At 49.1% G+C, this 20,141-nt stretch overlaps 2 gene segments (V, D, J or C); both read right to left on the bottom strand.

Moving 5' to 3' along the window:
- Positions 1 to 2,954: 2,954 nt before the first annotated feature.
- Positions 2,955 to 4,401, bottom strand: LOC132348096 (immunoglobulin lambda variable 3-21-like). The segment is given in 4 exon segments: positions 2,955 to 3,106; positions 3,379 to 3,703; positions 4,096 to 4,216; positions 4,348 to 4,401. Coding segments are annotated over 4 exon segments (652 nt in total).
- A 1,323-nt stretch (positions 4,402 to 5,724) lies between these two features.
- LOC132348095 (immunoglobulin lambda variable 2-18-like) lies at positions 5,725 to 19,846 on the bottom strand. The segment is given in 5 exon segments: positions 5,725 to 5,765; positions 8,730 to 8,813; positions 14,223 to 14,393; positions 19,338 to 19,658; positions 19,774 to 19,846. Coding segments are annotated over 5 exon segments (663 nt in total).
- Positions 19,847 to 20,141: the final 295 nt, after the last annotated feature.

Here is a 20,141-nt window from a genome sequence, read left to right as displayed (position 1 = left end):
AAAAAATCAGACTTGGCCTCCAAGGTCTGAGGTCACAGTCACCTTCCTTATGTCTGACCGCATGACCACTGTCCGAAACCGTCCTGGCCTGTGGTCTCTCCTGGGCTGGCCCAGTGGGGCTGTCAGCCTGGCAGCATCCTGGCCGTGGGCTGAGGCATGGACTGTGCCCCTTTCCCTGGGTGTCCTGGGGTTCACTGTGAATGTGACCCTTTAATTTGGTTACTGTGTTCTGAGGGGATGGCACAGTCAGTCCCAGCTTCCTGCCGAGCACTGAACCTTGGACACCTGTGGACCCTGAGGGCTGGGTCCCTCTGAGGCTCCACTTGGGCAGCCCCACCCTCTGTCCTGATGCTCCTGGCTGCGCTCTGCTTCCCCCTGCTGGTGGAGTAGAATCAGACCGGGGCTCCCTTCCCTCAGGTCACCCCAAAGACCACCTGAGAGAGTGTGGACCAGGGAGTCCAGCCCTGCCTCTGAGCAGCCGTGACCCCTGCCCTGCCCGGCCCAGCACAGAGAGGTCACCTACACAGTGCAATTGCTATTCCTGTAACCATGTCTCAGGGTAGAAATGCCCTTCCTGTCCCTTTGGTTTTGTTAGTAGAGTAGAGTGTGCAGGATGAACTGTAGCTGCAAAGTGTCAAGTTCCATAGCAACGTGTGTAATCCCCTCAGGACCCAAGGTTCCTTGTATTTGGGAACCAAGATTGATACTATCCCCTCCCCAGGAGGTCAGTTGGGTGATGATGTTCCTGGCACTTGAGGTCATTTAAGCCCTTACATCATCAGCATCATCATCATCATCTCCATCATCAACATCATGATCTTCACCATCTCTCCTCCTTTTTTTATTTTTTAAATTTTTTTATGTCATCTCACACCTCTCAGAGTTTGTGGTGCTAGCATTTCTACCTTAGCATAGTCTGCCTTTTTAAGGAAACTGGGGAATCTCATGCTTATTCCACTGGGATTCTATCCAGAAATCATACAGATGGCTGAACCCCTCTCCTTGGATTCCTGCAGAGTGACGACAGGAAACTCTAGGACCTCATAACTCACTGATTCCCTCTTTAGTTAACAATACACTTTGGTGGCCTTTTTATAATTTAACTTGGAAAAAAATTTCTTAAGATCAGTACATACCTCCCCATTTTATAGCAGGTAAAGCTGTGGCCCAGAGAGAGTAAGTCCCCAGATTAATAGAGAAAAGTGGGGTGAGCCCAGGATGGAGCCCAGAGGTCCTGGATTCAGACCCTGGCCCTTTGGGGCAGAACTTCATCAGGGAGGGAGGGGAGCATGAGGGCCAGGCTGGGAGGAGAGACGGGGTCCCCAAGATCACTGTCGTCCCCACCACATCCTTTCTGTCATTAGAAGCCCCCTCAGCCTGCACGTGGGGGTGGTCAGCGGGGCTGTACCCCAGGTTAAGCTGGAGAATCTGCGGGGATGCGGGGCTGCCTGGCCATTCAGGGGCCTGGCTGGGTCCTGCTGCCTCTGCTGCAGTGATGCTTGGTCCTCATTCTCCTGAGCAGGTGGGAGTGACTGGTGTCTCATGGCCAATCTATTGGTTGAGAGCTGAGTCTTCAGGGGTCTGTAGGGCCTGCAGGTTTACCAAAAGTACCTTAAGACCAGCCTTTTTTAAATTAACTTATGTGTTGCCTTTATTATAGTTCTTATTTCTTAGAATGACTGTAATTACTATCTCTGATCCTTTCATGTCTGTGTGAAGGGCTCTGTTAGCATTTCTCACAATAGAACCACTGTCCTCCTGTGCACAGTGAACACACCCCTCTCTGTGGAACTTTTGCAAAAGGTCCCATAGCCTAGAGTCATAAGGAATCTTAGCTGATAAGTGCTGGATCAGAGAGAAGTGAGAACCAAATGTGAGGGCGGGAACCTTGAGGATCTTATCTGGTAACAAAACTAACAGCTAAAATAAACTTCTGGGCACCTGGGAATGCGGCGGCTGTGGACTGGACGGATGAATGTGAATTCTCTGAAATACATACATACATACATATATATGGAGAGAGAGAAAGGCTGTAACTGTCCAGGGCACCATGTAACGCATGTTACGACCAGGGAGAGGGTATATGGGTGATCACTACACAATTCTTCTTCGGCTTTGTTGGTCAAATGACTTCAAAATTCAAATTCCTGTACTTTATTTCAGGCTGAGCAATTTAAAAAATATTGTAAAATATACATACATAAGAGTTATTACTTTAATCACCGTGATGGTTCATTTTGTGTGTGCATTTGACTCGGAAACCGAGGTCCCACTTACATTTATTTCTGGGGGTGTCCGGGGGTGTTTCTGGAGGACATGAGCATTTGAACCTGTGGGCTCAGTGAAGCAGGCGGCCCTCCCCATGTTGGCCTGGGAGGAACAAAAGGCCAAGGAAGGTAGAGCCCCCCTCTTCCCTGACGGGGGAGCTGGGACATCGGTCTCTCACCCTGAGACTGAGAGTCATACATCGGCTTCCCTGGTTCTCAGGCCTTTGGACTGAATCTCACCCCTGGCTCTGCCGGGTGTCCACTTGCAGACGGTGCTTCCTGGGACTTCTCAACCTCCAAAACCTCATGGGCAGATTCCTCATAATAAATCCTCATAATAAATTGCTCACAATAAATCTCTCTCTATTCATACCTATCCTATTTGTTTTGTGTCTGGAGAAACCTGGATAATACGATGATTTTTGAATGAAAATCCAGTGGTACTAAAACACATTCACAACGTTGTGCACCCATCACCATGATCTATTTTTAGAGCTTTTTCATCACCCCAAACAGAAACTCCGCCCCCATCAGACAGTAATTTTGGGCACTTGGGACCTGGGGTCCAACCTGAGGACAGTGTGTCCAGGAGAGTGTCCCCAGGAGAAGCCAGGTGGACTCAGCACTTCCTCTGCGGTTTCTCTGAAATCTCAGGAGAGGAAGGGTCCCAGGGGACAGGGCCAGGTCTCAGGCCTCTCCAGGTCGCAGGCAGCCCTGCAGGACGTGGGGTGCCTCGTCCAGGAGAGCAGGGGACCCAGCCCCAGGACTCCTGCAGCGGGTTCCACCAGGAGGAGACGGATCCCCACAGAGCTCCGCCGGCTCAGAGAGCGTGGCCTCTCCTGAGACACGGGATCACACTCGGGTCCTGGACCACATCGTGACCCCTAAAACTTTCCTTTCCTCTCAACTCTGACAGCAGTCTTTGTAGCTCAGAACAGACACCTTTCTCCATTTTCATCAGGACGAACCAAGGCCCCAAGAGGACAGAGTGTCCAGCCCTGGAGGAGCCGGGCCAGGACCAGAGAGGACGCCCAAGCCTCAGGCCTGCCCTCCAGCTGCTCAGAGGCGGGTGGAGTGAGCACCGGGCCAGGCAGGGAGGTTAGTGTCTCACTTCCCCATCTGCCTGTGTCACCATGAGGATTATAACTGCGGTCATATGACTGATAGTAATAGTCAGCCTCGTCCTTAGCCCGGACTCCGCTGATGGTCAGGGTGGCCGTGTACCCCAATTTGGAGCCAGATATCTGGTCAGGGATCCCCGAGGGCCGGTTGCTATCATCATGGATGACCAGCACAGGGGCCTGGCCCAGCTTCTGCTGGCACCGTTGAACATATTTACTTCCAATGTTGTTCCCCCCAACACGTGATCCTGGCCGTCTGTCCCAGGGACACTGACACTGAGGGCGACTGAGTCAGTTCATAGGAGGACACAGCGCCTGCAGGAGAGAAAAGGACAGGTGGGCTGGAGGTGAAGAACCCATGTCCAGAGACCCCCACCTGCCTGGCCTGGGCTAAGCTCCAAAGATTCTCTGGGCCCCGAGGGCGCCCCCTCCCATCAGTCTCAGCCCCAGTGGCCCATGGGCCTGGTTGATGGACGGAGCCTCTGAACAAATGAGAACCCCCCTCACTTTCTCTGGCAGGTGCAGCCCCTCGGGGCTCACACACAGCAGTGAGCACAGTGGGGAGATTTCAGCCTCTCCAGCCCCTCATCCTGCGGCAGGGCCAGGAGTCCCCTGACCCTACAGGCAGCGCCCTGCTGAGCTCAGAGTCAGGGCCACGCCTGTCCCCGAGTCCTGGGCCAGGTGTGGGTGGACCCTGGGGGCAGCACCTGTGCAGTGAGCCCGGAGGCCGAGGAGGAGGGGGGTCCAGGCCACGGTGGAGGCCCCCCGAGTCTGCTCCCCAAGGCCCAGGCTGGGCTGGGTTGCCCCCAGGCCTCTCTTATCCCCTTGCTGGAGAGAGAGCTGCTGGGGATGTCAATCAGCCAGAGCCCAGGGGGGCTGCCTGGGGAGCTCTGTGGTTTCAGAGAAGGGCTCAGCCCCCAGGGACACGGAGAGGGAGGGGTGGCCCCTGCAGACCCCACCTCGGCCCGGGGGGTCCTCCTCCACCTGCTGGTCCCATGGTCTGGGGGTGACATCTCCACCCCAGTCTGAGTCCTGGCCTCACTCCTGGACGGGCCTGGCCACTGAGAGCTCAGAGGTGTGTCTGTATTCGCTGAACCCATACTATGGGTGACAAGCTGGGACTTCGATAGGGGTAAGGTCCTGCCCTGGATCACAGTTCCTCAGTGGCAGATGTCTTAATCCCTAAATAATAGCCTCTTCTGAGTGTTCTAGAACATGTCTGGGTTAGGAGGGGGTGTGGGAAATTTTCAGCCTAAATTGTAGATGCTTCCTGTCAGTTCTCCGTGCTGCCTGAGGGCAGCGCTGCTGCACCGGCCCTGGGGTGGGGGTCTGACACCTGGGAGGCTGACAACGCCCTGCTCCCCGTGGGGCTGAACAGAAAGCCCAGGGACAGCACACTCCAGACTCAAAGCAACTAGTGCAGCGTTTTCATGATCTTTTCTCTGGAATTACTGCTTAGGTCTTAGGGATCCGGTGTATAAAATATCATCTGTTGCTGGTTCATGGTCCATGAGTGTGACAAGTTAATTGTACATTTAATAATCTGTAATTGTCAATACATTTTTAAAAATAAATTTATTTATTTTATTTATTTATTTTTGGCTGCGTTGGGTCTTCGTTGCTGCGTGTGGGCTTTCTCTTGCTGTGGTGAGCAGGGGCCACTCTTCATTGCAGTGCGCAGGCTTCTCATTGCAGTGGCTTCTCTTGTTGTGGAGCACAGGCTCTAGGCACGTGGGCTTCAGTAGTTGTGGCTCGTGGGCTCAGGAGTTGTGGCTCGCAGGCTCTAGAGCGCAGGCTCAGTAGTTGTGGCGCACGGGCTTAGTTGCTCCACGGCATGTGGGATCTTCCTGGACCAGGGCTCAAACCCGTGTCCCCTGCATTGGCAGGCGGATTCTTAACCACTGCACCACCAGGGAAGTCATGTCAATACTTTTTGAACACGATTTTTCCCCATGTGATCTCCATCCTCCAAGTTAGACATCAGCTCTCATGCTAGACGGGGATGTACCTGGAGGAAATTTCTGGCTTTTCTTTTCAAAACAATCCATAGGTGACATGTTTATATTTCCAATGTGGACATTTCCCCTGCAGCCTCTGGAATTCTGTGTCAAGAAGGAGATTTATGTGCCCCTTGTCCAGGTTGTCATATGGTTATTTAAATATTCTCCAGGGAAATGGTCTTTGTGTGAAAAGTTCACTATTTTTGTAGGTCACCCAGAAATTTCCTCTTGCACCTCTAAGAGTTTGGACAGTGGTTTGGCTAGCAAACCAGTGAGGTTGTCAGGATTTTGTTTTTTTACATGAAGGAGAAACATATCCAGCCAACGAATGGTGGGTTAATAGCTGTCCAGGTACCAGCCCAGTTCCTCCCCGGATCCTGTTTCAGATGAAGACAAAGGTTTTGGTATAACTGAGGTGTCCACTGTGAAGGCTGGGGTAGTACTTTGAAACAGGACAGGTGTTCTTGCTGGTCCCCATCATTTTTTTTTAGCTGACTTTTAAAATTGAAATATATTCGCCGTATAACACTGTGTAAATTTAAAGTGTACAACATGGTAATATGTTACATTTGTATATTGTAATATGATTTCCACTGTAGCCATAATTAACACCTCTATAACATTACATAATTATTCTATAAAATTAAATATTTTTTCTATTGAATTATAGTTGGTTTACAATACTATATTAGTTTTGGGTGTACAACAGTGATTTGATATTTATATAAATTATATTTCATTTAAAGTTATTATAAAATATTGGCTATATTCTCTGTGCTATAAAGTATGTCTTGTAGATTATTTATTTTATACATAATAGTGTGTACTTCTAAATCTTTACCGTATCTAGCCCCTCCGCCCTTTTTCTCCCCACTGATAATAACCACTTGTTTGTTCTCTATATCTATGAGTCTGTTTCAGTTTAGTTACATACATCCATTTGTTTTCTTTTTTTTAAGATTCCATATATAAGTGATTACATACAGTATTTGTCTTTCTCTGTCTGACTGATTTTACTAAGAATAATGCCTTCCAGGTCCATCTGTGTTGTTAGAAATGGCAAAATTTCATTTGGCATTTAATATTCCATTGTATACATATACCACATGTTTATCCATTCATCTGTTGATAGACACATAGGTTGCTTCCATGTATTGGCTCTTGTAAATAATGCTCCTATGAACATAGGGGTGCATGTGTTGCTTTGAATTATTGTTTTCATTTTCTTTGGATATATACCCAGGAGTGGAAATGCTGCATCTTATGGTAATTCTATTTTTCATTTTTTGAGGAACCTCCCTACTGTTTTCCATAGTTGCTGCATTCCCACCAACAGTGTAGTCGGGTTCCCCTTTCTACACATCCTCAGCAACATTTGTTATTTGTATTCTTTTTGATGATAGCCATTCTGACAGGTGTGAAGTGATATCTTATTATGGTTTTGGTTTGCATTTCTCTTACGATTGGCCAGGTTGAGCACCTTTTCATGAGCCAGTTGGCCATCTGCATGTCCTCTTTGGAAAAATGTTTATTCAGGTCTTCTACACATTTGTTTTTGGGTTGTTTGTTTTTTTGATATTGAGTTGTATGACCTGTTTATATATGTTTTGGATCTATAAACCCCTTATCTTTCACATCATTTGAATATTTTCACCGATTCAGTAGGTTCCCTTTTTCATTTTCTTGATGGCTTCCTTTCTTGTGCAAAGGTTTTCTTTTTAAATTAATTTATTTTATTTTATTTATTTTATTTTTTTGGCTGCGTTGGGTCTTTGTTGCTGCACGTGGGCTTTTCTCTGGTGGTGGTGAGCAGGGGCTACTCTTCGTTGCGGTGCACAGGCTTCCCTTTGCAGTGGCTTCTCTTGTTGTGGAGCATGGACTCTAGGCATGCGGGCTTCAGTAGCTGTGGCACACAGGCTCAGTAGTTGTGGCTTGCGGGCTCTAGAGCGCAGGCTCAGTAGTTGTGGCACACAGGCTTAGTTGCTCTGTGGCATGTGGGATCTTCCCAGACCAGGGCTCGAACCCATGTCCCCTGCATTGGCAGGTGGATTCTTAACCACTGCACCACCAAGGAAGCCCTGTGCAAAAGTTTTAAGTTTCATTAGGACCCATTTGTTTATTTTTGGTTTTGTTTTCTTTGCCTGAAGAGACAGATGGAAAAATATTACTACAATTTATGTCAGAGAGTCTTCTGTCTATATATCTATTTTGGGGGATAAAATCAGATATTTAATCCCCCTGGCATTTGTCATTTACTCACTTTTCACTTTAAAATGGTCCGCATCATTTACAACATCTATACATGGGCAGATCCTGAGGGATCTGGGATTCAAACCCAGCTCAGGGCCAGAGTGATATTTTCCTTGAGTTAAGAATTTGAGGGGTAGAAGTGACATGTGTTCAGGTGGAGCAAAGGGGATTCGCACGTAATAAATCCGGGTCTTTGCAGCTGCTTAGCATAGGCTGGAGCCCTGGGAGCAGGAACAGGATTGACACAGGCAGGTTGAGACAAACCCCTTGGCCTTCCCTATTTTACCTGGGGTCTGAAGATCTTCAGGGGAGGGGTTACTCCTCCTTCTCCTCTGCCCAGTACTCACTATGAAGCAGTGCTGGGGCTTTAGCTGCTGCATGTGCCTCTGGTCCTGAGCCCTGTCTACTGTTCTGTGTGGGTGACTAGTCACTGCCTTCCCCAAATGTCTGTAGATTTGCTGCTGTGATTGGGAGCAGAGGATTTGGGGAAACACACTTGACAGGGAAAGGCAGGGGCTGAGAGAAGCAATAACAATGCCAAGTTCACTTGTGGGGGGAAGATGGTTTTCCTGGTGGAACGTTAAAAACATTCTCCTGAAGTCTTAGGTTAAAGAGATCTTGCTTGAAAATGCTGGATCAACATGACTTGACTTGTGATGGTCATCACTAGCTCAGCCTCCAGTCTGGTCTTTGTTGCTTGTCTGCTCTGCCCATGGTCCACTGAGAAAGGAGCTGCTCTTCCTATGGGGAAGGGAAGCCCTGTCCGTGGTGCTGATCCAGGTTCCGTGCCCTGGAAGGACCCTGCGGGGAGGAAGGTGGATCTGGCTACTCCAGGCTGATTCAGCTCCCTGTTAGAAGCTGTCACTATGAAACAGGTGCATCAGACCAGACTATACAGAAGTCCTCAGTCTCTTCCTTTGGCTGCACCCCAGCGATGGTGAGCACAGCTCTGCCCCCAAGGATGGAGCCTGAAAAGCAGCTGGGGATGGATGCTGGGCATTTGTCCATGTGGTGTATGAGCTGCAGATGAGTTTGACCAGGTTTCTTCAGGAACCATCCTTGAGCATTCCCAGTTGTGCTGGATCCCGTACTCATAGAGCCGGTAAGGGTGACTGTCAGTCCGGGCAACACCGTGAGGGAGAGCTCCTGGGTCACCACAGGCTGGGAGCTGACAGCTGACGAGAACAGAAGGAGACGTCCATGGGCACCACCGTTAGGGCGACTCCTCCACAGGGCCCCTTGCCCAGGCCCCCTTCCCAGAGCCCAGGGAGTCTTCCCTGACCTGTGCAAAAGCCCATGAAGGGGACAGTGGTCCAGGACATGTTGGTGATGCTTCTACATGCACTGCTTCTTGAGGACCTCACAGCTGCGGCTGGACTCCTTCAACTTAAATCTCCTCTTCTCAATCTCTTCAGTGAAGGGCAGCCCTCATGCAAATCCCCCACCCAACTTCCTGCTTGCACCAGGGCTGCATCCCAGCTGGGTAAACACCTGCAGATGAAGAGTGGGTGGAGGGGGTGGTGAGGGCTTTGTGTCTGTTTTCCTTCAGCAGTCGCCCACCCTCTCTGGGCGTGAGGGTTGTCACAGCTGCTGAGGCATGCTTGGGGACCACTTATGGGAAATGAAAATGGTGTCTGTTAAAAAGATGCACAGCTGGGCCAGTTCCCCACAAACAGAGAGATGGACTCACAGTGTCCCCTGCTTCTCAAATGTCTGAAAATCTCCTTTCCCAAAAGAGACTTCAGGCCTGATAGATTTGACTTTGGGTCTCTGATTGATTCCCTCTAAAATGAACCTCAGTCTTCCCTTGAAAGCCTCTAAATAAAACTTCTCTGTCTCAAATCCAAGCTCTATCTGAGCTTAGAAGTCCTAGAATCCAGCCAGTAGCTCTGTATCAAATATTGTCTTTGTCCTCTATTACATTCTGAAATGAAGAGAATGCATGTGGACATTTGGAGACACCCTTTTCTTTTTTCTTTTTTTTTTTTTTTTGACACCCTTTTCGATTCCCCACAAAGTCTGCTTGTTTATGGACGTGAGGAGTAAGGGAACCTGGGACTCATTGCTCTGGGTTGGGTGTCTATTAACTAAGTCTTTTTCCAAGCCTCATGGGGGCAACTGAGGGAGGATGGAGTGGGGGATGTGACCCTACTCTTCTGGACTCGGTTGGATATTTTAAGCATGTCGATTCTATCAGATTGTGGCCCCCACATTGTAAGACGGCTCAGCATGGTGCAGGGATTTGGGAAGCTGAGGCAGCAATAAGTCTCTGGAGATTATTTGCCTCCTGGAGATTTGAACCCTAGATGGAGCCCAAGCACTCCCAGAGAAGTGACAGTGAAAGGGAACAAGAGAGGAAAGAAAACAAAGCTGTTTGCTTAATACATGCATGTGCGCACGCACACACACACACACATACACACAAATGTACTCATAACAAAATGAAGAGGAAACACTCATGACCATTCAGTCCTCATTTCTGTGACTGGTCACATAGTCATAGGTGGCATTTATAACTACCTTCTTCTACTATCCATTCTGTATTTCCTCTGCCCTCAGCAAGCACCTCAGCTGGTCGTGGTTCTTGACTTGATGGGGTGAAGCAAACTTTCATTCCCAGAGGCTATTCTGGGCTATTAGCAGAACTGTTTGGACTGCCGGGTCGACCTTGGTTTGTGGTGGCCCTGGCCCATGTTGCTGAGTCCTTGCATAATCTCTGTCGCTGTCACCATTGCCACTTGGTTCGTGAGACCATTGGATGAAGACAGAGGTGGCTGGGGAAAGATGCTGCCTGGGATCCACAGAATGGGCCATCCTATCCACTTGATTATTAAAATTCTCCTCTGCAATGGTGAACGCATCGGTGAACATTCACACTGGACGCAAATATCTTCACGTAATTTTTGCACTTTCAGAGAGGTCTATCCACATACCTCTTCCCAAATTTATTTATTTAAATTAATTTTTTATTGGAGTATAGTTGATTTACAACGTTGCGTTGATAGTTTCTGCTGTACAGCAAAGTAAATCAGCCATACATATACATATATCCACTCTTTTTAGATTATTTTCGCATATAGGTCATTACAGAGCACCAAATAGAGTTCCCTGTGTTATACAGTAGGTTCTTATTAGTTATTTTTATATATAGTAGTGTGTATATGTCAATCTCAATCTCCCAGTTTATCCCCCCCTTTCCTTCTTGGTAACCGTAAGTTTGTTTTCTATTAATACATCTGTGACTCAATTTCTGTTTTGTAAATATGTTCATTTGTACCATACTTTCTAGATTCCACATATATGCGATATCACATGATATTTGTCTTTCTTGGTCTGACTTACTTCACTCAGTATGACAACCTCTAGGTCCAACCATGTTGCAAATTTATTTTTTCACCAACTTTCTGTCACGTTCCTTCCAAGTCCATGACCATCCAGCCAAACCAATGACTCGATATATAATTGCACGTCGGGCCATTTCTCCCTCCAGAATGCACAGCCAGGTGCACTGTTGGAGGGTCTGCCTGCGGGGAGGGTTTCCTTTCACCATATCCTTCAAGGATGTCCTGGAGATGGGCTGTCATGCTGCAGCTGTCCACTTCTGTGCACTTTGATGTATGTGCCTTGGTGGGTCAGATAGCGCCCAGTTCATGGTGGGCAGTTCAGGCCACACGGTAACTATATTCGGGATCTGGAGAAATAACCACAGAATGGATTCGGGAACCCATGGGAGCCACTGTGAGACAGACCTGAGAAGAAATTCCATTGATCACCCCGTCTCCACAAGCCCCTGCTCTGGAAGCCACAGTAGTGTTTGGGGGTCCCAGAATCAATATCAGTTCAGAGCCAGCATCCAGCAGTCCCTGAAAAGTCTGATTCTTTTGTTTTTCCCAGTACACAGTTACCCTGATAACAGGCTATTGGTCCCTTTGGGTAGATTGGGAGAAAGATCACAGTGTACATTTTTGGTAGTGTACTAGGGTCCTTCCTCAAGGGGACTCAGCCTCTGCTTCATTCATGGGGTTCTGGATCTGTAAACTGCTCAAGGCTAGGAATTAACCGAGGGATCGTGACTCTATTTTTATGATTTTGGTTACACTTTTGTTCACTTGACCCAGAAGGTTTTTTGACCAAGTAGGAATTTAGCAGGCTTCCCACCTTTTTCACTTCTCGAAATACCACGATTAACAAGCCATGACATAGATCTGTAAGCGTCAGACTCTTCTGATTGCTGCTGTGACTCCACTGTGACGGTAACCTTGCCTTTGGCAGGCGAGGGCTGCCCCTTGGCCCCTGCCACCCAGGATCCAATTTCTCTCACTGTGTTTAGGATTTCCAGCTAAGGGGCTGCAGTTCCCATTATAAGGTCTGGCCTAGACAAGGGTGAGCACAGAGTTCTTCAAGGATTCTGGGGCTCCCCTCACAGATTTGTTTCTTAAAGTATTGGTGAGAAGTGTGCCTTCTGGACCCTCCTGGAGTGGGTAGCAGGTCTTAAAACACAAATTCACTCTAACATTACAACCTCCCTACCTTTTGAATCCATTTGTCTCCAGGCAGGTCTGGCTTCTCTAGTTCACTCACTAGGGACCATCTTGGACTTTGCTTCCGCCAACCAACCCCCAAACTGCTGAGGCTCTGTCTACCTCCCCGAGCTGCAGGGAACATGAAACGCAGAGTCTCTGTGGAGTGAGCCCAGATCACAGATCCAGCTGATCCAGCTTGATGTTCCTCCCACCACTGCCCCCCACCCTCGAATCCCTTCCCAACGTGTTCTGGGGATGTCTGTCTGTGTGAATTAGGAGAAACAAGCAGTTCTTGGAGTGCAGTGCCCCTCTCGAGGCTCACACTCTGTTCTCATCCTAGGAAACTGCTGGGACCCGAGTCTAATTGTTGGTCCAGAAGCAAAGAGGGGTAATGGGGGCGGGGGGTCCTGAGGAAAATCAGCACAGCCTCACGTGGCAGCTTCCTCAGGGCGGCCGTGACATTTTCCTTGGGCAATGCAGGGTCAATCGCCCCAGACAGAGGTGGAAAGACCTATACCGCTGGGAGTGGGGAGGCGTCTTCCACAGGCAAAGAAGACATGTGAGAATTGAGGGGCTCAGTGTCCCGAGTCCCTCAGGTCCTCCCACACATCCCCACCCAACCTGTAGGATCCGGTTCTTTCCCAACCACCTTCTTCACTACAAGGCTGGGACTCAACTTTGCTGGAATTTAGCCAATTGAAGGAGGAGGGTCTGGGTTGGATTTTCAGCTATTTCACTCCAAGTGCTGCACGAGATGAGGCTCTCCTCCAGGGCACTCTGGAAAACTCGCAGGTTGCTTGTGTGGCCCTTGGGATGGGATCTTGAATCGTTAAGCTCATCTTTTTCTCTCCCTACTCTGTCCAGCAGCATTCTGAGCAGATACCAATGTCATGATATTCTGCAGGATTCCCAAAACGTTCCAAAATATCATATACAGGGTCACTTAGCTCCTCGATTCTTACAAGTGGTTGCTTAGAAGAATCCAAGGCAGGCATTTTTCTCATTTTGATGAACAGTTCATGACATACACTAGCTGTGCTCTCTGTACTAATGGAAATAGCCATTAGTGCCATTCAGATGAATCAGATTAGACAGCTAATTCCAGAAACCTTAGAATCAATTAAGAAAAATCATCCTTAAAATTCTATTCCTCGTGAACCACTCTGGGTACCAAAATCATGATTAGTCAAGTTGTTCCAGAGAAACAGGAAAAAAAAATATATAATTTATTGTAGGAATTGATTCACACCATTATGGAGGCTGAAGGTGTCTCATAATCTATCAGCAAGCTGCAGAACCAGGAAAGCCAGTGATATAATTCAATCTGAGTCAGATGCCTGTGATTCAGGGGCCTAGGATGTAAGTCCTGGGCTAAGTTTGAAAGCTGAAGAAGCAGTGCCAGTGTCCAGGGTCAGGAGAAGGTGATGCCTCTGATGACGAGGAGAGAGCAACGTCCCCTTCCTCTCCCTTTTTGTTCTATTCAGGCTCTCAACTCAAAAATGGTGCCCAGTGCACTGTATCAGTGATCTTCTCTACTCAGTCTGTGGACTCAAATGCCAATGTCCTCCTCATGAGACATCCTCATAGACACCAAGAAATAATATTTTAACCACAGTTTAGGCATCTCTTATCTCAGGCAAATAGACACGTAAAATTAACCATCACACTGCTGTGGAAGAGCTGGAAAGATTGGCACATCATACAGGATGAGGAAGTGGTTACCATCCCAAGACAATAACCCCAAGAGCATATTTCCCACCACCTTCACTGTAGGCAAAGAGAGGAGCTCAGAGACCACTGACCTCTCATGGCCGAGCTGCATGGAGCTGGCAGCTCAGGGAGGAGAAGCATTTCCAGAGCAATAGGGAGCCTGTGAACTCAGGGACGTTTTGGTCTCACTTCCCCATGAACTTGGACCACTGTGCAAAGTGCTACTACTTGTATATGAGCTACAGTAATAATCAGCCTCGTCCTCAGCCTGGAGGCCAGAGATGGTCAGGGAGGCCGTGTTCCCAGACTTGGAGCCAGAGAAGTGATCAGGGATCCCTGAGCACCACTTACTGACATCATAAATCAGGGTTTTGGGGGCCGTGCCCGGGCGCTGTTGGTAAGAGCTAACATAACTGCTACCCCCGCTGTCACTGCTGGTTCCAGCACAAGAGATGGTGACCGTCTGTCCCGGATTCCCAGACACTGAGGAAGGCTGAGTCAAGGCGCAATGCGCCCAGTACCCTGGAAAGAGGACAAACACACTCTGGTCAGCTCCGTACTAGACCAGGTCACCCTGAGGACAAAGACACAAAGGATCAGACAGATGTCCCCGGGGGTCCCTTTCCTGGAGGCCTCACCTGTGTCCTGAGTGAGGAGGGTGACAAGGAGCAGAGCTCAGGTTATGGTGGAGACGCTCCAGACGCTGCCTTCTGAGCCCCCAGCCCTAGGCCTGCTCCCCCAGACCTCTCTTATCCCCTCCCCCACAGAGGAGGGAAGGGCCTCCATGTAAATCTGCTTCCTGCACCTGCCCTTCCTCACCGCCTCTACTGTGGCCCTTGATTCTGGGAACGTCTGAGTCCCTGGACAGCAGAGCTGCCTGAGAGATTAAAATGGGCTGTCATGTATTTTCTGATTCAGGACAGACTGAGAAGGTGACAGAGCCCAGAACACGGAGCCCAGCTGGCTGTGTCCTCTCCTCCTGTGGGGGATCATGGTGGATGCAGAGGGATCCTAGGACTCCCCTCCTTTTGCAAGGAGGAGGGGAGCAGGGCATCTATGCTGGGGAGGAGAGGACATCCCGTGACCCCTCTTCCAGGGACTCAGGCAGAGCCGGGGACCCTCTCCTTGTCCCTCATGCCCTCCCCAGTCCCCTAGGCTAAGGTGCTCTGGCATCACCCTCTCCGCTGCTCTGCGGTGGTTGAGGTTGGAGATGCTCCCTGGCATGTCCAGTAGAGTGATTATGGGACACGGGAGATGTCGGACACCCCTCCCTCATGACCCGCTTAGGACTGGCTTGGAAGAAGCTGCTGGGCCTTTGGACAGGACGGAATGACAACACAGACAACCTCCCCCAAATCCGGGCCCTGCTGCCCCCCGGTGGCCTCAGTGGCGAGAGCCGAGCCCAGGGAGACAGCCGAGTGGGGGCTGGACACCCAGGTCTCCCCTCCCCCTCCCCAGCTCAGTGCTAGGCCCGCATCCCTGCAGGCAAGCCTCACCTTCCCTCGACTTCCTCCAGAATGAGGTACATCACCTGTAAAATCAGGAAGCCAAGATGCCCCCCTCGGGGTCACCTTGCTCGTCCCAGGTTGGCCTTGTCACAGGGTTAGTCATGGGAGGTGGACGTGGGCTCAGGGATGAGGGAACCTGAGACATAAATTAATCCAGTCCCGTTAGGGATGCAGATGAGAGAAACAGGCCCCCGAGAAGATGCCAGAATCCTTAAATATAGACAAAATAAGGATAACGTGAGACAGAGAGAGAGCTCCGTCCAGATGGAGAATGACCCAGGGAATCAAGGGGGAGATTCTGGGGCTGAGGCTCTGGAGGAGGGACCGGGTCAGGAGGGGCCTGGGGGTCCAGCTCTGGGTCTTCTCCACAGGAGGGGGGTGGTTCTTGGGGACACAGATGTTCTCTGTCTTCCCCTTTGTGCCCTTGAGACGCCCTCACCTCAGAGCCTGGCACCTTCCTGAGGTAAAAGCTCTTCATCACAGACATGCTTCCCCAAGGGTGTTTTTCCAGAAACAGATGAGTTTGCAGTAAATATTACACTCAGGATGACGGGTCCTTTCTGGATGGAAATGGACATGACCCCTCGGGCAATGGACTAGGAGTTTATGAAACACAAATACTTTGATGAAGGTTTTTAGTGTCACTGTTCGTATCACACGACCACATTCCAGGAGCTAAGGGGGTGAGGCCCTGGCCGAGCTTGGGGTGGGTGAAGGGGGGCCTCTGGGGACGGGAAAGGAAAAGTGTGGGGGGAAGTGTTAGCTCTGGATTTGAGACAATCGTTGGTGTGTGTTTCACAGAGGTATGTGCTGTACTATGTAGACATTCGTTTAACGACGACATTTTTTGAGATTATAATAAAGCGGGGACTGGTTCAGGAACTTCTCACAAGTCAATCAGTCACGCATCTGACACCAGGTCAGAACCCAGCGGTTTGGGTCTTTGTCTGCGGGGGTCGCTGTGGACAGGCCTCCTGTGATCACTCCAGGCGTCCAGTGCTTCCTGCAAGAAGCAAACCCCGGGGTCACGGGAGCTGCCTTGCCTCTGCTGCACGTTTGTTCATGCAAGCAGCAACTCAGGGCCCCTCATGATTTGGGCGTCACAGTTGAATTAAAAATTCCTGAGATGTTTGCGCCCACTCAATAAAACATGATGGAAATATAATAAGAATGACTGCCACAAAAGGAGGAAAATTACTACTAACACATAATAGGAGTAATAAGCAATAAAATAAAAGCATATACCTATTAAGAATCACTAAAATCAATTACTGGATTCTTATACTTCTGGAAAAAATTAAATATGGGATTCATTAAATACTAACAGTTTAAGAAAAGAACGTCATAATAGCCAGAAAAGTTTAATGACACCTGACCCAAATTCAATGGACGCAGGAAGGTACCAGGCCAGCGATGCTGATCCCTCGTTGCTGTGAATAATAACAACCCTGGCGGATACTCTGACCATAGGGACCGCTAAACCATTTCATGTTACCTCCACCCAAAGTGACATTCCTCTCATCATTGTATAAATATATTCATATATTCAAATATAGTATAATTATTTGAAGCTTCACAGGAAGCTGCCACTACAGCCTGAGACTCCACACATCGCACACCTGGAGGGTGGTGGCTCCAGAAATCTCCTTTTGGAGCATCCTCTGCTCTCCACATCTGCCTTGTGGTTTTGTTGGAAATTCTCCATGTTGTAAAAACAGTGACCAATTTCTCAGCAGGAGACTGTGCTCCCACCTTTACAGGAGACACTCGTAGAGGCCATGGTGGCTCCCGCCGCCTGTGCACAGGTGACTCTTGGTAAAGATCCCACTGATGCCCTTACAGTCAGGGAGCAAGTCTCCCCACAGGTGCCACAGAGGATCCTGGGACAGTGGCCTCTGTGCCACCTCTGTCGTCTCCACCAGGACACACACCTGTCGGGCAGGTGTAGCCTCTCACCAGCCTTACGCACAAGGGGACGTGACTCAGGACATTGTTTGGTGTCCAGTAGCTGAGACCCCTCTCCCTGTGCTGTGACCCAGCTGCTGGGGGTCCCTGCATGACCTTGTTCCAGCCAAGGTGATTCAAGCATGATGATACTGACCTATGTGTTTATAGGGAAAGAAAGAAGGTAACAGGTAAAAGCTTAGAAAAAATAATGATGATGAGAACATTATGAGAAGATTGAGCTTCCTGTTAAGAGGACTGTATTAGTCAGGGTTCTCTAGGGAAACAAAACAAATAAAAATATATACATATAACTAAAGAAGAATTTTTTGTAAGGAATATATATATATAGGGAGAGAGCGAGAGAGAGATTAGTATTGATTATTGAGCAGGGAAGTCCCAGGAGCCACTCTCTACACCTAGAAAGCTGAGAAAGCTGGTGATGTAATTCAGTTTGTGTCCAAAGATTTGGGAACCAGGGGTCCAGTGATGTAAATTCCAGTCTGAGGGCTGGAGAAGTTGAGGTGAAATGTCCCAGCTCGTACAGTGAGAAGAGAAACAGACGTGAAATCCTCCTGCCTTTTCCTTTTTCTCTACACAGACCCTCAACAGATTGGGCGATGCCCACCCACACTGCGAAGGGCAATGTATTTACTGAGTCCCCAGATTCAAATGCTCATCTCATCCAGGAACACCTGCCCAGACCCATCCAGAAATGATGCTTCTTCTGGGTCCCCTGTGACCAGTCAAGCTGACACATAAAATTAACCCTCTCAGCGACGATCCACCGTGATTTGCCCCAGATTGAAGTCCCAGACAGGACAGGGCACTTTCAGAGCTAAAACTGGGAAAGTTCTCGCAAGATGGGAAAGCCATCTGGTGCTTATGCCTGGGTCCACCCAGATGTTCAAGCAAGTAGGTCGATGCTGACAATGTGGCATTATTTGGCAATAAGAATGAATGAAGTACTCATATGTGCTGCAACAGGAAAGAACCTTGAAAATATTATAGAGTGAGAGGAGCCAGGCAAAAAGGGCCACATAAGGTATTGTTGCATTCATGTGAAAAGTCTAGAACAGGCAGGAAGTATATTAATGGTTTGAGGGGCTTCCCTGGTGGCACAGTGGTTAAGAATCCGCCTGCCAATACAGGAGACTTGGGCTCTAGCCCTGGTCTGGGAAGATCCCACATGCCGCGGAGCAGCTAAGCCCGTGTGCCACAACTACTGAGCCTGCACTCTAGAGCCCGCGAGCCACAACTACTGAGCCCATGTGCCACAACTACGAAAGCCCGCACGCCTAGAGCCCGTGCTCTGCAACAAGAGAAGCCACTGCAATGAGAAGCCTGCACACCGCAACGAAGAGTAGCCCCCGCTCGCCACAACTAGAGAAAGCCCGTGCACAGCAATGAAGACCCAATGCAGTCAAAAGTAAATAAATAAAATAAATAAATCTATAAAAAAATGGTTTTGAGAGCTGGAGGGACTAGGGAAAGGGGATTGACTGGTGATGGATGAGGTGTTCCTTTTATGAGGATGAAAATATCCTGGAAGATAGAATGTTAGTGGATGTTCAAACTTGTGACTCTATTAAAAACCACTGGATGATTCACCTTAAAATGATGTATGTTATGGATTATGAATCCTATGTAAGAAAAAATACGAAGGCTTGGTTGCTGGTAGATACAAATTACTCTCAAATGATTCAGAAAATAAATGTTTATTGTGCCTGGGTGTGTGCTGTGTGTGCATATGGATGTGTGTGTGTATAGACATACAAATGCAGAGAGGGAATGAGAGAAAACGGGATATAAGAAAAGCGATTATGGCAAAGTATTTAAAATTCGTGAATCTGGAAAAAGGTTATGCAGCAGTTCTCTATGTAACCTATATATTTTTGTTTAAGTTCATAATTGCTTGTAAATAAACTAATAACAAAAGCAAATGAAAGCCTCAGTTTAGGAGTGAAGGGCTGAGTGATCTCAGAGGAGATATTGGTCTCAGTTCCCCATGAACTTGGGCCACTGTGCAAAGTACTACCACTTCTAGCTGAGCCACAGTAATAATCAGCCTCGTCCTCAGCCTGGAGCCCAGAGATGGTCAGGGAGGCCGTGTTCCCAGACTTGGACCCAGAGAAGCGACCAGGGATCCCTGAGGGCCGTTTATTGACATCATAAATCAGGGTTTTGGGGGCCATGCCTGGGAGCTGTTGGTACCAGCCGACAGCATTATATTTCCCTATGTCACTGCTGGTTCCAGCACAGGAGATGGTGACCGTCTGTCCCAGATTCCCGGACACTGAGGGAGGCTGAGTCAGGCCAGACTGGGCCCAGGACCCTGCAAAGAGGAGAAACACACTCTGGTCAGTTCCGTGGGGGCCCAGGTCACCCTGAGGACAAAGACACAAAGGATCAGCCAGATGTCCCCGGGGTCCCTTCCCTGGAGGCCTCACCTGTGCCCTGAGTGAGGAGGGTGACAAGGAGCAGAGCCCAGGCCATGGTGGAGACACGCCAGTCGCTGCCTTCTGAGCCCCAGCCCTCGGCCTGCTCCCCCAGACCTCTCTTATCCCCTAACCCCTCAGAAGAGGGAGGGGCCTCCATGCAAATCAGCTTCCTGCACCTGCCCCTCCTCATTCTCTCCTCACCCCTCTGACCTGGCTCTGCAGGTGTCCATGGACAGCAGGGCTCATCTGAGAGGATGGAAACTCTGTGACACGTTGTCCTTAGTCAGGACACTGACCATTACAGGGCCCAGGAAATGGGGCCATCCTGGGATGTCCCTGTCATCCACTATTTGAGTCAAAATGTCGTTGGCTAATAA

Source organism: Balaenoptera ricei, chromosome 14 (genome assembly GCF_028023285.1).
Source record: "Balaenoptera ricei isolate mBalRic1 chromosome 14, mBalRic1.hap2, whole genome shotgun sequence".
Taxonomy (NCBI): Eukaryota; Metazoa; Chordata; class Mammalia; order Artiodactyla; family Balaenopteridae; genus Balaenoptera; species Balaenoptera ricei.
The sequence above is the reverse complement of the archived record's forward strand: the minus strand, read 5'-3'. Positions and strand labels throughout refer to the sequence as shown.